This window comes from Aegilops tauschii, chromosome 6 (genome assembly GCF_002575655.3).
Source record: "Aegilops tauschii subsp. strangulata cultivar AL8/78 chromosome 6, Aet v6.0, whole genome shotgun sequence".
NCBI lineage: Eukaryota > Viridiplantae > Streptophyta > Magnoliopsida > Poales > Poaceae > Aegilops > Aegilops tauschii.
Window position 1 is genome coordinate 74,612,007 of NC_053040.3, and position 13,072 is coordinate 74,625,078.

A 13,072-nucleotide genomic window follows, 5' to 3' on the forward strand; every position below is an offset into this window, starting at 1 on the left:
AAGGGATATGGTGTACTCAGCGGCAAGTATAAGACCAGTAGGAAGAACAAGAACAAGTCCAGCTAACTGACTTCTAGTTAAAATTAGTGGTATTTAAGTATCAGGAGCCATGTTAAAATATTTTTGGATCTGGAGCCATGTTTATTTTATTGTTTCAACACATGAATCTCCATTGCTGATGGAACCTCTGCAATGAGAGGGCAAAACTAAAATCTCTTTTAAAAATCAAAGAAAGGCAAGAATTGAGACGGTGTTGGTTTGCATAAAATTGGTCGAGTACATTATTCATGCCTCTATGCATGAAAGGCATTGATTCACCTGAAAATTCATTCCGTTCTCTGTTTGCTTAATAAATGGAACAATGAAGAAGTCATGAGTGAGTGGAGGAGAAGATGAACTCCTTGAGGCTGACAGTGGCGAAGGCGTTCTTGCTTCCGCCACTACTAGCAGGCACCTGTAGATGCCGGCCCTAAGGTCGACCTCATCATCGGCGATGGCGTGCAGCCGGCGCTCCACCATGGACACACCACTCCCGCGCTTCTTCTGGCATGTTCATGATTAGTTTCAGAGAAGAGACTTCAGACAGGACCGCAGCTCCGCTCTTGAAGCGGTCGGAGCAGCACCGAACAAGTCAGCTCCGCGCTACAATAGGGTATATTATGAAAAAAAAAAAAAAAACAAGAAAGATCACTATCCCTAAATGTTAGAAATATTATCTAACCATACACATCTTTTGTTATGTTAATGGCATACAGATTTTTTGGAATACAAGTGTATCCTAGAGATTAAGGGAAAAAAACTTTTACATGTATCCTTGGACCTTCTGCTTATAGACATAAGACTTTTGGTTTATACAATTATGACCAGACTTTTGTGAAAATATTATTGAATTTTTTATGAATGCTATTTTTGTGTACAAGTGGTGGTTGTCTATTACCCTTGTCACAAATATGTTGGTTTTGAGAAATTAACTTGGTAGGGGAAGCAAAAGGGCGAGAAGAGACGCCATCCACCAGAGGAGTTCTTTTAGGAATGCCATTTAATCTTCAGCCACTTAATTAATTCAAATGTTACATTGTCCACAATATAAGCTAGGATAATACTAGAAGGATCATCATCCCATCCCAATACATAGGAGAATTTGAATCATAAGTTACGCCACTTTTTGTGCCTCCCGGTTGCAACGAGCGAAAGATACCAGGTCATTTCTGAAAGCTTTCTGGAATACATTTCACCGATGAAAGGCAGGGGCAGGGACAGAACGCTACGACAGGTGACGGCCCTTGACTTCTTTTCACCGGTTTTCTCTGAAGATTTCATAACCTTTATTCTAACACAAGAAGTTCAGGCTGTATCTACAAACAAGGTCCATCTTTAAAGTTGTTCATCAGGCTTCGTCTGCTTCGAGCTTGCTAAAGCACGAGGCAACAAAGGCTCTTGCGACCTTGGCGTACTTGGCGGTCTGGTCCTGGATGTCGGGAGGAAGATCATTGCACGCCAAGAAGTCGGTGCCCACCTCCGGATGGGCGCGCTTTAGGAGTGCCAGGGCTGCGGCGAGCACCTTGCTGCTTCTTTTCTTTGCTTTATTCACGGCATACTTCCCATTTGCGAACTTGGCGATCCCGAATCGGGAACTTGAGGCGTTCCTTGGCTTGCGCCTCCACTATCTCTAGTTCCCAGCCACTGAATGAAATGAATAGCCAGGATTAGATTTTGGGATACTCAGTAGTAATAGATTAGCCAACCACAGCTAGTAAGCACTATAGGGAGACAATTTAATCAGAACATGGATACAACACAGGTGGAAAAGACAAATCGAAAGAAGCGTGCAAATGTACATTTACTTGCCTCTCGCTATAATCATCTTCTGGTAGGATTTTCCATGACTTTAAGCTGTAGAATAAAAATAAAGGAAAAATCAGCAATATAATGATATTTAATATGTGAGCTTATATTATAAACAAAAGCTGTTGTGTGATACCAATCCTCCAACCACCGGTGATTAACAATCTTGATGCCCAACCTTTCCGCACACTTGTATTTCTCACCTAGTTCATTTGAAGAACTGTGATGTTGCATTTAAGGAGCATATACAAAAACTTTCGAGCATCATGACATATACACGCACATAGGAATTTCCGAAACATACATTCTATAGGCATGTTGTGGATTATTTTAAGTTGCCTAGAAGCCTATTTTCACCAGAGGCTTTTCTAGACTATGCAAAGAGTAACGATTTTTTCACAAGATACGCAACGCATTTTTTACCAAATCTTGCAACTTCTCATATGTTCATCATTGTGCACCAACACTCTCTTTCCATAAAGAGAATTTTCTCTCCGACTTGTATTATCAGAAACCAGCAGTTCAAACTAGAAAGGCCCAAAAAATAACTGGAAAAAAGGTAAAAGATCAGGAGCAAAAACACATCCCATTTTTTACATCACTCATACCAAAGGCTGTCTATGATCATGAGATAACTTTTTATCTGTCTCACATAAAGACAAGAAAAGCAAAGACTCGCACTAAAAAATGCCATCTATGTGTTCAACCACCAAATGACATCAAAGATTCTTACTTCAACATTGCCACTTACGTCTTGGTTCCCTCTAGCCTAAAACGTGAAGCCAAGTGGCTGAGATTATTTTTAATATATTGCTCATTTAAGTTTTAAACTCAAGATATCATACGACTTTTATACACGAACTAGTTCACCAAAATCCTAATCTGATAACAAACATGAGGAAAAAATGTCACTGACGCCAAAATGCCAATTTGGGCATAAAATTCTCACTCGTCCATAGAGTTAATTCTTAGCAACAAAACTAACATCACATCTAAAACAAAGAGCTACCAATAACAGTAGGAAATAAAAAAATTATGTCAGCGCTTGCAAATGCATGCTCACTACTACAAAGAAACAGCAATGAAGAACCGTGGAGGGAAAAACAACAAAACGAAAATGAACTATCCATGCATACTTATGGCACTGACTGTCTGCTAAAAGCAACAAACCTTCAAATTTATAGCAAACAAGATGAGTGACTGAGGGTGCTAACAAAGGTTTGGAGAATTGTGCCATTTTCAGCATTAAGAACGAAAAGGAACACAGTACATTATAAGTCAAGATATATAACCAGTAAACCACAAAATCCAATAACTCAACTACATCTCAAGTATCTGCTGACGAATTCCCAAAATGAAGGTGCTCAGGCATCCACAAAAGGACAAGTGAACAAAATTATCATCAAGACTAGATATGTGAAACCCATATAATAGGTACAGAACAAATAGGAACTATCAGCTACAGAGAAGAAGTCATAGGTTTATATGTTTTGGACTTCGGTTAAATGAATTCAGTAGTGGCAAAAATTTCACCATCTAAAGCAGTCACTGAACTCCTTGAATACTGCAAAGAAATCAGAATGATAACATGTGCATTACTATAGTTACTCATAAGTGGGATGCAGTTCTTTGGGGCTGAGCTGACCCGACGAAGGGGAAAGAGGACAGTATTCACTTCTGAAACACATGCGCTCAGTGTTACGTGCTCTATAAACTTTCACTTAAATTGGTCTGCAATTGATAAACAACCATAATGGTAGGAAGGCAAAAGGGAGGTTTAGAATGGAAATTATAAAAGTCAAAGAAAATCACTGCACAATGTGACCAAAACTTCACTATATATGTTATGTTTGAAGAATTAACTAAAGGTTGCCATGTTTCAGAGTTTTGACTAGGAGATATGAGGATACAAATGGCAAGCAGTTAACATTATATCTTTGCGGTCCTTCATTTGGTACCCCGTCAAGCAAATCTGCAGTGAGCCACTACCAGGTATTCCCTTCAAATCTCTGGCTGGCCAATAAATAACCTGGCAAAAGAAACAAATATTGCTGCTTCAGGAAACTCGAGCAGTGGCAGAACTGTGGCCACAAAAGTAACTACATTACTGCGACAAGAGTAGCAACAACTGAGAAAGTTTGTGGCATGGTACGCAAATATAGGAGAAGTAGACAATTAGCACAGAAACGGACTTTATCAGCATCGGCAACCCTGATCCAAGCTATCATCCACCCACATCTCGCTGACAACCTTATTCCCTTGCGCCCGCGCCACCGCGCAGACCGGGTCAACCTGCACAGAGCCAATATCAGTACCATATCCGCAAGAAAGCGACCGAAAGTATCAATGAGCGCAGATCCGTAAAGCCAGACTCACGTAGACAAGGCCGCGCACGACGATGTGGGTCCAGCCGCCGCCAAATTGCATGGCGTCGGTGCCGCCGCTCTGCACCAACTTCGACCGGTACTACAGGAACGCACCACCGGAAGTTAGTATCCAAGATGCAAGAGTTAGATTCGCGTGGCGAAGTGGGAGGGTGGGGAGGCAAAGCCGCGCGCACCTGGGACATGGAGACGCAGTCGAAACCGATGAGGAGGAAGTGGACGCCGGCGAAGAGGTGGCTGTCGTCACCGGCGGGCGATGCCATGGCGGATGGACCGAGGGACCAGGAGGTGTTTGGATCGGAGGAGCTAGGGTTTGAGGATTGCGCGTGTGTTGGACAGTTCGAGGAGTCTTGCCGAGGAAGATTTGGAGGAGAGGGGGAAATGAGGATAAGAACAGACCTGAATATGTGGGCTCTACTCCAACCCTCGATATTTGTCGAAAAGGTCACTCTAACAGAGTTGTCATCCGACCCTCTATGGCCATAAAGGGCGCTCCAAATCGTTCTCATCCTCATTTCCCCCTCTCCTCCAAATCGTCCCACAGTGTTATTGATCTGAGATTTCATGAAATATAAAAATAATAATTTGAAGAAAAAAAAACCGTAGAATGGTACAGAATTTGTTCTCATGGAGAGATGCGGTACATCAGATATGGTAACCGACCGAAGTAACCAATGCTGTTGCTTACCTAAAATTCTAGCAACACGATAAGTGCCGTTATATTCCACACGGAATTTAACAATTCATGGGCACCAGCACAAAATACCCACAATCTTGGTTGCTTAACTCTAACAGCTTTACAGAAAATCAGAATCGGAAAGAATGCAACCTCCTAGGAAGCTTTGCTAGCACCAGGGTTCCTACCAAACTGAATGATCATCGGCTTGCCTTTGAACGCGTAACCATGCGCTAAATTCTGCAAAATCAGAAATGGTGTTATTCTTTAGCACCCCTGCTTCTCAAGGACTGAATAAGGAATCAAAAAAGAAACTCCAATTGTAAAGAACTTATTTCTTGACAAAAAACGGGCGTTAGATGTTTTCCCTTTTGGTCTTAATAACTTTGCTACTGCAGACAAAGTCTGCTAGTGCTGGGTACAGTGAGCAGCTTTTGATCTGAGGGTATGCTGATGGGGTTTCTACCGTATTTCAATAAATTAGCTTTCTTGTGCAATACTACAAACTGATGGGTAAAATCGGCAGTCACTAACCAGTGCGCGTTGAGCATGTTCAACGGATGGAAACGTCACAAAAGCTTGGCCCCGCATTCGACCTTCCTGGAGCAAGAACAGAAAATTTCAGAAACAGAACGATGCACTAGCAAAATGAAACAAAATGGTGGCAGACTTTTTAATGTGGTCCAAAAACAAACGTCAGCTTTCTCGATAATGTTCGCCATGATCCACAGATACAGGAGCAAGGAACATAATTGGGATATTAATTTTTGAATAGGTTCCTTTTTTTATCATAATCATGGCACAAGCAAAACATGTGTACACATCTAACCTGCATTAACTTTATACTTAAGCCAGATCTTGCAGCGTCCAAGCTTTCAAACACAGATCCTGTTAAGAGCAGTTTGAAACAATGTGAGGAAATGAGAACGCACTAAAATGTGCAGAATTCCTATACAAACATTTCAAGAAACACAGTACTCAGCCTCCCTGGGTCATACCAAAGACATAGTAGAAGTCATCATGAACAACATCCTTTACCAAGTTCTTAATATATAATACACTGGCAGGATTCCCTGGAGTGTAATTCTGCAAAACAGACAAGCATGTGCCAGCAAGGCATCAAAACATAATTAGATTGTACTATGTTATTTCAATAAACAGAAGGGAAATTTTGTAATATTTACTTGCGAAAAATCAGCATTTGCCCATTGTTTTTCGTATAAAAAAAAGGAAGGCCGAATGATGATGTCTATTCTGATCATTGTCATAGTGACATAATAGACCCCACTACATAGCATCTAGCAGCACCAGCTTATGAATCTACATCTAAAATCTGCTAATAGGAATCGTTCTGCCAATTATTAGCATCTCATCGTCCAGATAAAAAGGACCAAATAAAGTGAACAACAGATGATAATACATATACTGTGTATTGGTTATAATCATCTTCAAGTTAAAAGGTAATATCACTAAAACCTCGAGATGTTCAGGCTGACCAACAAGTAATCACAATGTCTCTGCAAATGACACAAAATACTGAATTCATCTACCTTGAACATGGGAAGGGACAAAATCTCCTCTGTCGGTAATTTCTCTTTCTCTATTTCCTGAGGTGTGGCAAAATGTTTTTCTTCAAGTTGTTCATCTCTAGAGGCCAATTCCCTGTCGATAATACTCCGATCAGCAAGTTCCTTATAAGCAGCCTTAGGGACAATTTTTATCTGCATAGAACCATTGCATTAGAGAATGAAAAGGTAATTCAACTTTTGAGTTCTGGGAAAGAATGCTTCACTTTTGAGTTTTGAGAAAAAATGCTTCACCTGCAGTACTGGGTTTTTCTTTTTTATTACTTGAAGCTCATTGGGAACTAATGCAACTGGTTTCACCCCGACCGATTCATGAGCGACACTTCTATCAACTGCAGGACCAACAATAGCTTCATGCTTTGCGCGCTTGACTTCCCTTTTATCAACATCTTCCTGTAATATATAAAGTGTGCATAAACTTTTGGCAAAGATACTACAAACCGAAAGATACAAACACAAGTAGTGGCACGAACATCAGAAGACTCCATCTCAGACTCATCACTAGACAAATCAGCCAAGTGAAGTTTCTCTGTCATAGAAGGCTGCGGTGGAGGGGGAGGAGGAAGAGGCCCTTGTGATGGTAGAGGTGGAGTAGGCAATGCCATCCGAAATGGAGCTGGAAGGTTCATCTTGTTCATCAAATGCAACACCTGTTACAGAAATACATCAATCTAATACATTTGCTCATGCTGAATGCCCAAAGTAATGCCTTGCAAATTGTATCAGTAGTTCACGAGGCTGAAATTCTAATAAACCTGATTATAAAATCGGGGAACGGCAATGAGAGAGTTGACAATATTGTTCAATATGTTTCCGTCTGGTGGTGGATATGCATACCTAAAAACAAATAAAGAGCATGATCCACATTGTCAAGTAAGATGGCGGATTAGGACTGCCAGCATGAATCAGACTTGGTTGGTCTCGTTGGAAAACTATGAAACATTGCAGAACTATGGAGTATGGAGTCTCAGAAGTCAGAATTGCATCTCAGTCAGGATATAAAACTTCATAGTTTGGAAGTGGTTTGCTAGATTGATTTCCTTACTTCCAATTGGATAATATAAGCAAATTGGCCATAAACACTTGCACTATTAACAGCCTGTATAAAGGTCATAAATCCAGTACTGGTAAATTGAGCTACTAACTTCGCATACAGACAAGCATTTTATTGAAACAGGAAAAAGAAGGCAGCTTTTCAATTAGAGATACAATGTACTATTGTACTCCCTGCTTCTTGATATAAGGTGCCCACAAATTCCAAATGAAAATTTGACCAACAATTAGACCAATAAAATGTGGGTTATGTGACATGAAGGAGATACCATTAGGAATTCAACGATATCATTTTTGTGTCACAGAACTAACATATTATCGGTCTAGCTCTTGGTCAAACTACCTCGTGTGGGAGCTTTCAGCACTGGGTAAACCCTTTTCTTGGTCAAACTAAATGTTTGAATGTGTGAATGCCTTACATTTTAGAAAAGAGAAGTACTACAAAAACAAAGGTGAAGTTGCAGATAGAAGTTCGCATCTTCAGTTACTAAATGATATTTTGCAGCCAACAATGTAGCTTCATTTCTAATAAGACACAACATATCAGTTAGCTACATGAAATGGCTTAAGCGATCACAAGAAAAGGAAGATGTTTTGGAAGATAATGAGTGAAACAACGATGATGGTGATAACATACTCAAGATGAGGAGGAAATGGATAGTCCACACCAAGCCTAGAAGCGATCGGTTCGGGAGTTGATGTGGAACTCTTTTGATTTTGGGAATTCATACTTGGCACTTGAGGCATCCCGCGAGCTAATTGCTCCCGAGCCTTCTCGCTCGCATTCTTGGCATTTGGCTGGTTTGCTCTCTCGAGTATCAGTACTTTCCCAAGGAGCCTCAACCTGCCAAAACCAGCCCTTAGCAAGAAAATTAACGAAGGACAGATATTCACAAAATTAAGATCACTGAGACAATTCATAATTAGTAGCTAATTCAGACAAAGAAAATGTACAAGCAATCAAGCAGAGCGTATGCTTGAGGAAATGAACCTGTTCAACTGAGACTGCGCCTGATTGGCCGCCATCTCGTCCCTAAAATCCACAAACGCGCAGTTCCTCAACCTGTCAGTGTCATGATGAAAATAGTTTCAGTAAAAAATATACCATATATATTACCTAGGCGAGCAGACAAATCTCAGTATACCCAAAGAACTTCTTTTGGGATAAGTATGCATAAATAACTCTGCTAGCCAAATCACAACTTATCAAAACAGTTAACTTATAGAGTAGTAGAACCAAAGAAAGCAGGAGTGACAGACAGGGAGGAGGTGAGTACTTTCCACCGCAGGGGCGAAAGGATGTGGCGCCGTGGCGGGAGAAGAGCCCGGAGAGCATGTCCTGAGTGATCGCCTCTGGGAGGTGCCGCACCAGGAGCGTTGCCGGCGCAGGAGCATACCCAGCCTGCTGATGCAGAGGCGACGGCGGCGGCGGCGGAGCGGAGGAGACATTCGCGGGCAGCGGAGGAAGCGGAGGCGGCGGAAATGCCTCCATCGGGGACGCCGGTGGCTTGGCGACGGATTTGGGCAGGGTGGGGTTTCACCGCTCGGCAGGGGCGCCCCTCCTGTACTAAAGGCAGCGCCGCGGCTACTGGATGAGTGGGAGGGTGCGGTCGCCGGACGAGCGCCGAGCCGGATTGTCGGGCGGACGGGCGGCGGCGACGGCTGGACGAACGGCGGCAGTCGGGCAGGTGTCTCGTTCCGCTCGGTCTTTTTTTTTTTTTTTTTTGAGGGGTCGTTCCGCTCAGTCGCTACAAACGTCCAGATAGAGAGAGATCGACGTTTAGTTCGTGGGCTGGCTGCCAGGGCCCAGGCAGAGGGCAAACTACTGGGCTGCGCCCCGGGCTGAAAGTCATACCCTCTAAAATATTGTTGGTATGTTTTTACACGTCCCGGGCCGTGGCCTGGGTTGCCTAGGGCCCAGCTACGTCTTTGCCTACAGGTACGAGCGGTGCTCCTGGGAACGTTTCTTATAGTATACAGTGAACATTTTTTAAATACATACTAAACATTTTTTAATATATTATGAACATATATATATATTGAATACTTTTAATATATGATTTTTCCAATATATGACGAACATTTTTTTAAATACACACTGAGCTATTTTCGTATATAGTGAACATTTTTAAATACAACTAAACGTTTTCAATATACAATGAACAGTTTTGCATAAATTTAATACTTTAATATACTATATATTTTTTAGTTATATGATCAACATTTTTAATACACATTTAACATTTTTTTAATATACATTGAACTATTTTTATAATAAACATACTGAAGAATTTTCTAAAATATATTTTCCTACTATTAATAGGTTTTAAAAGATATCTAGCTCCTAAAAACAACAACCGTTTTCTGGGTGAAAAGCGACTAGAAAACCGAAGAGACAAAAAGAAACCGCTCGCAGGCTAAATTTTGCTGGCCCATTTGCCATGGCTTTAGCGAAGCCACACAGGCAGGTCTCGAACCAGATGAAGCAACTTACTGGCACAATTGTCTTTAAAAATCTAAGGTGTGGGCAATGTCTACTACTCGAAAAATAAGTACTCCCTCCGTCCCATAATATAAGGTGTGGGCAATTGTCTTTTGTTTTCATTTTCTGCCAGGCAGAACTTTTAGTCAGCCGGTCCTTCCTTCGCACCATGTAACTTCACCTATTTTTATTCCCTATTTTTCTTTTCACCATGCCATATTTGACAACATCTTTCTAGTACGCTAGTCAATCACATCAATTTACTTATCTTTTGCACCGATTTCACCTTAATTTACTTACTCCTTCCGTCACGGTTTAGAAGGCGCGCTTGGAAATTCTCTGGGACCTAGGTGGTTATCTATTGGTTGTGAGATGGGCTAAAAATAGCATTCACCCTACGCATGCATATAGAAATAGTATATCGAAATACTAATTAGCTACTAGAAATAAATGCAATGCGCCCTAAACCTTGTCTATTGTGGAAACACATGTAAATTTAACTGTGCCTTCTAAACTGTGACGGAAGGAGTATCAAACATCTCTTCAACTATAAGGTAAATCACGGGTAGAATTTAATGAACATTTATTTAGACAATCACGTTAATATGGGCAAGTAAATCACAAGCTAACATACTATGAATCAGAGGGAATAGAATATTTATATCCATTTGCAACGCACAGACATTGTCCTAGTCAATTTATGTCTTTTATCCAACTATCAATCAAAAGTTTACGATTAAATCAAACAAAAGTAAAGATGTGTCACTAGATCAAAGTCCTATGAAAAGTGTGTCATTTCATCAAATTACCCGCATTATTCTGATTTTGAGATGGGCAATTTTGTCATTTTTCTATTTTTAATAGCTAAAAAAATGATGATTCTAGTTCAATGTGGAGATTTTTCTAAAAAAAAGAATGGAATAACACCTTGAGAGGGCCACAGTGTTCCGGCATTTCATAAAAAAGAAGAGAGTTGCTTGGTTTGGGAGAAACTATGCAAAAATCAGATACAAAGAGCACAAAGTCCACCACCGGTTGCCAAGGCGATGAAAATTGAGATAGACATTCCACCATACGCGCCTACAAACCATCAAACCTGAAGGCACGGCACCACCACACCGTCGACCATGCATGGGAGAGAACCACACCGCTATGAGAGGATCAGGAATGGACCACCCAAACATCTTAGGTGGTGAAGCGCGCCTCTAGATCCCAGCGCCATCCATAGCAACTGACGCATCAAGGACTATAGCTACCCAGGGACGCCGCCCCCATCATCCAACACTCCGGCATGCCTTGCACTCCACCAACAACGCCCTCAAAGGTCGCTACCCCCCGACATCCCCAGCTCGACAAAAGCCCAGTGCCACACGACCTAGACCCCCCACTGTCCATGATAAACACGGCATCCGCTCGCAAACCATGAACGTCATGCCAACATTCGGGGTCGTCGCCCCGGCTTTCAAGTCATGTTGTGCCAGAAGGACACGATGACCACGTTGACAATCTCGCCAGTCGCCACCCGTGGGGCTCGGACACGGACTGGCGAGCGTACACTAGTAGGAAAAGGGGCTTTTACCCCGGGTCATAAGGGCCTTTAGTCCCGGTTCTGGAACCGGGACTAAAGGGTCGTTACTAATGCCCTAGCCCTTTAGTCCCAGTTCTTACACGAACCGGGACTAAAGGCCGTCCACGTGGCCGGTGTGGGGAGCCCAGGCAGGAGGGCCTTTGGTCTCGGTTGGTGCCACCAACCGGGACCAATAGGCAGGGCCTTTGGTCCCGGTTGGTGTCACCAACCGGGACCAATAGGCATCCACGCATCAGCAGCTGGCAGGAGCTGAGGTTTTTGTTTTTCTTGAAAGGGGGTGGTTTAGGGGTTTTGGGGGGTTAATTTAGGTGTTTCATATATTGTGTTAGCTAGCTAATTAATAGAGAGAAGTGTCCTCTCTTATCTCCGTGCTTGGTCGACGCTACGTACTATATACGTATGGAGAGGAGTAGACACGCTAGCTAGTAATCAAATGAAGGAAACAGAAGATCATCATGAACATATGCATACAGAGAGAAGTGATATCGACCACCTCTCCTTCTCCGAGATATTGGTCGAACAACAAGTTCTCGTATATCTATCCGACACTACCGGCTACATATATACAATAATTATCTCTTACAATACAATCTTCTAATTAAATTGTAGGAACACAGGGTACACATAGTATTCTCCGTTTTCAACGATCACGTGGTCAAGTTGGCCTCGGCTTCTTTGGGATGTTTTTCAACCGTATATGCATCTATGAGATTTGTGTTAATGAACCCAATATCACTGATTTGTCTTTTCTTCAATTCGGCGATCTTCAATCTGCATAATATAGTGAGGATAAGTATAAATACATGCAATGAAAGAGCTGACCTATATAGAGAGACTTAATGACAGAAGTAGTACTACTTACAGACAGTAGCAAGTGATCGTTGTTTTATCGAGGGCCTTTTGATTGTAAAACTGGAAGAAATCCTCAAATGGAACACTCAGCAGATCAATTCCAACGAGGTCATGCTCCGGTTTAACTCTCAGCGTCAAAGTATCCATCCCATCAGACTCTCTGCAGGTTTTCATGTACCAATCATATAGTCTTCGCATCATCGTGCTTAGAGATCTTTCATCTTTGACGAGAGGCTTCCCGTAATGGTATTTGTGTTCGTCCACCTCCATGATTTCATAATGTACATCGTCGGGTAGGTAATCTCCAAGATTGCTATAACCGGGCACCATACTCGGATCATTAGCGACGATGTTTTTGACACCTTGAGCGGGGGGCACGATTGGTTCGCTTGTTCGCCGAGCTGGGCAATTTTTTTCCCAGCTCGTCGTTCTTTCATCCTTTTATCACTGACAGTACTTCCCGACCGCTCCGCTTCGGCATATGTCTTTGCAAGAACGCGCTCATAGTTGCCTCTCGGCAGAGACTTTGGTGGTTTTGTCAGGGCAGCCAGAGTGCGCTTTGCTTTCACCGGATCTACCTTCTCCTCCGGAGGTGGATGTTTCTTT

At 42.2% G+C, this 13,072-nt stretch overlaps 1 protein-coding gene across 3 annotated transcripts; it reads right to left on the minus strand.

Annotated features, from left to right (window-relative positions):
* Positions 1-1,021: 1,021 nt before the first annotated feature.
* Positions 1,022-9,283, minus strand: LOC109760500 (U11/U12 small nuclear ribonucleoprotein 65 kDa protein). Of its 3 annotated transcripts, XM_073501043.1 has the most exons (16): positions 8,822-9,283; positions 8,536-8,607; positions 8,182-8,388; positions 7,247-7,328; positions 6,965-7,141; positions 6,726-6,884; positions 6,456-6,626; positions 5,904-5,991; positions 5,735-5,793; positions 5,440-5,505; positions 4,406-4,783; positions 4,222-4,311; positions 4,038-4,137; positions 1,982-3,874; positions 1,849-1,893; positions 1,022-1,683 (listed from the first exon to the last, which is right to left on the minus strand). In XM_073501043.1, the coding sequence occupies exons 1-13, from the start codon at positions 9,034-9,036 to the stop codon at positions 4,042-4,044; spliced, it is 1,860 nt and encodes a 619-aa protein (XP_073357144.1). In that variant the 5' UTR covers positions 9,037-9,283; the 3' UTR covers positions 1,022-1,683; positions 1,849-1,893; positions 1,982-3,874; positions 4,038-4,041. The 3 variants fall into 3 exon arrangements, with proteins under 3 accessions (XP_073357144.1, XP_073357143.1, XP_073357142.1); XM_073501042.1 differs by lacking the exons at positions 1,022-1,683; positions 1,849-1,893; positions 1,982-3,874; positions 4,038-4,137; positions 4,222-4,311 and adding an exon at positions 5,059-5,145 and having other exon boundaries at positions 4,595-4,783; XM_073501041.1 differs by lacking the exons at positions 1,022-1,683; positions 1,849-1,893; positions 1,982-3,874; ... (1 more) ...; positions 4,222-4,311; positions 4,406-4,783 and adding an exon at positions 4,789-5,145.
* Positions 9,284-13,072: the final 3,789 nt, after the last annotated feature.

Bases quoted from the DNA above. Each gene is read 5' to 3' on its own strand.
- LOC109760500 (XM_073501043.1), bottom strand. From the start codon at position 9,036: ATGGAGGCATTTCCGCCGCCTCCGCTTCCTCCGCTGCCCGCGAATGTC. The intron at 6,627-6,725 runs GTGAAGCATTTT...GGTTCTATGCAG, and splicing joins AGAAAAACCCAGTACTGCAG to ATAAAAATTGTCCCTAAGGC. The intron at 4,138-4,221 runs GTGAGTCTGGCT...GGCTCTGTGCAG, and splicing joins TCGTGCGCGGCCTTGTCTAC to GTTGACCCGGTCTGCGCGGT.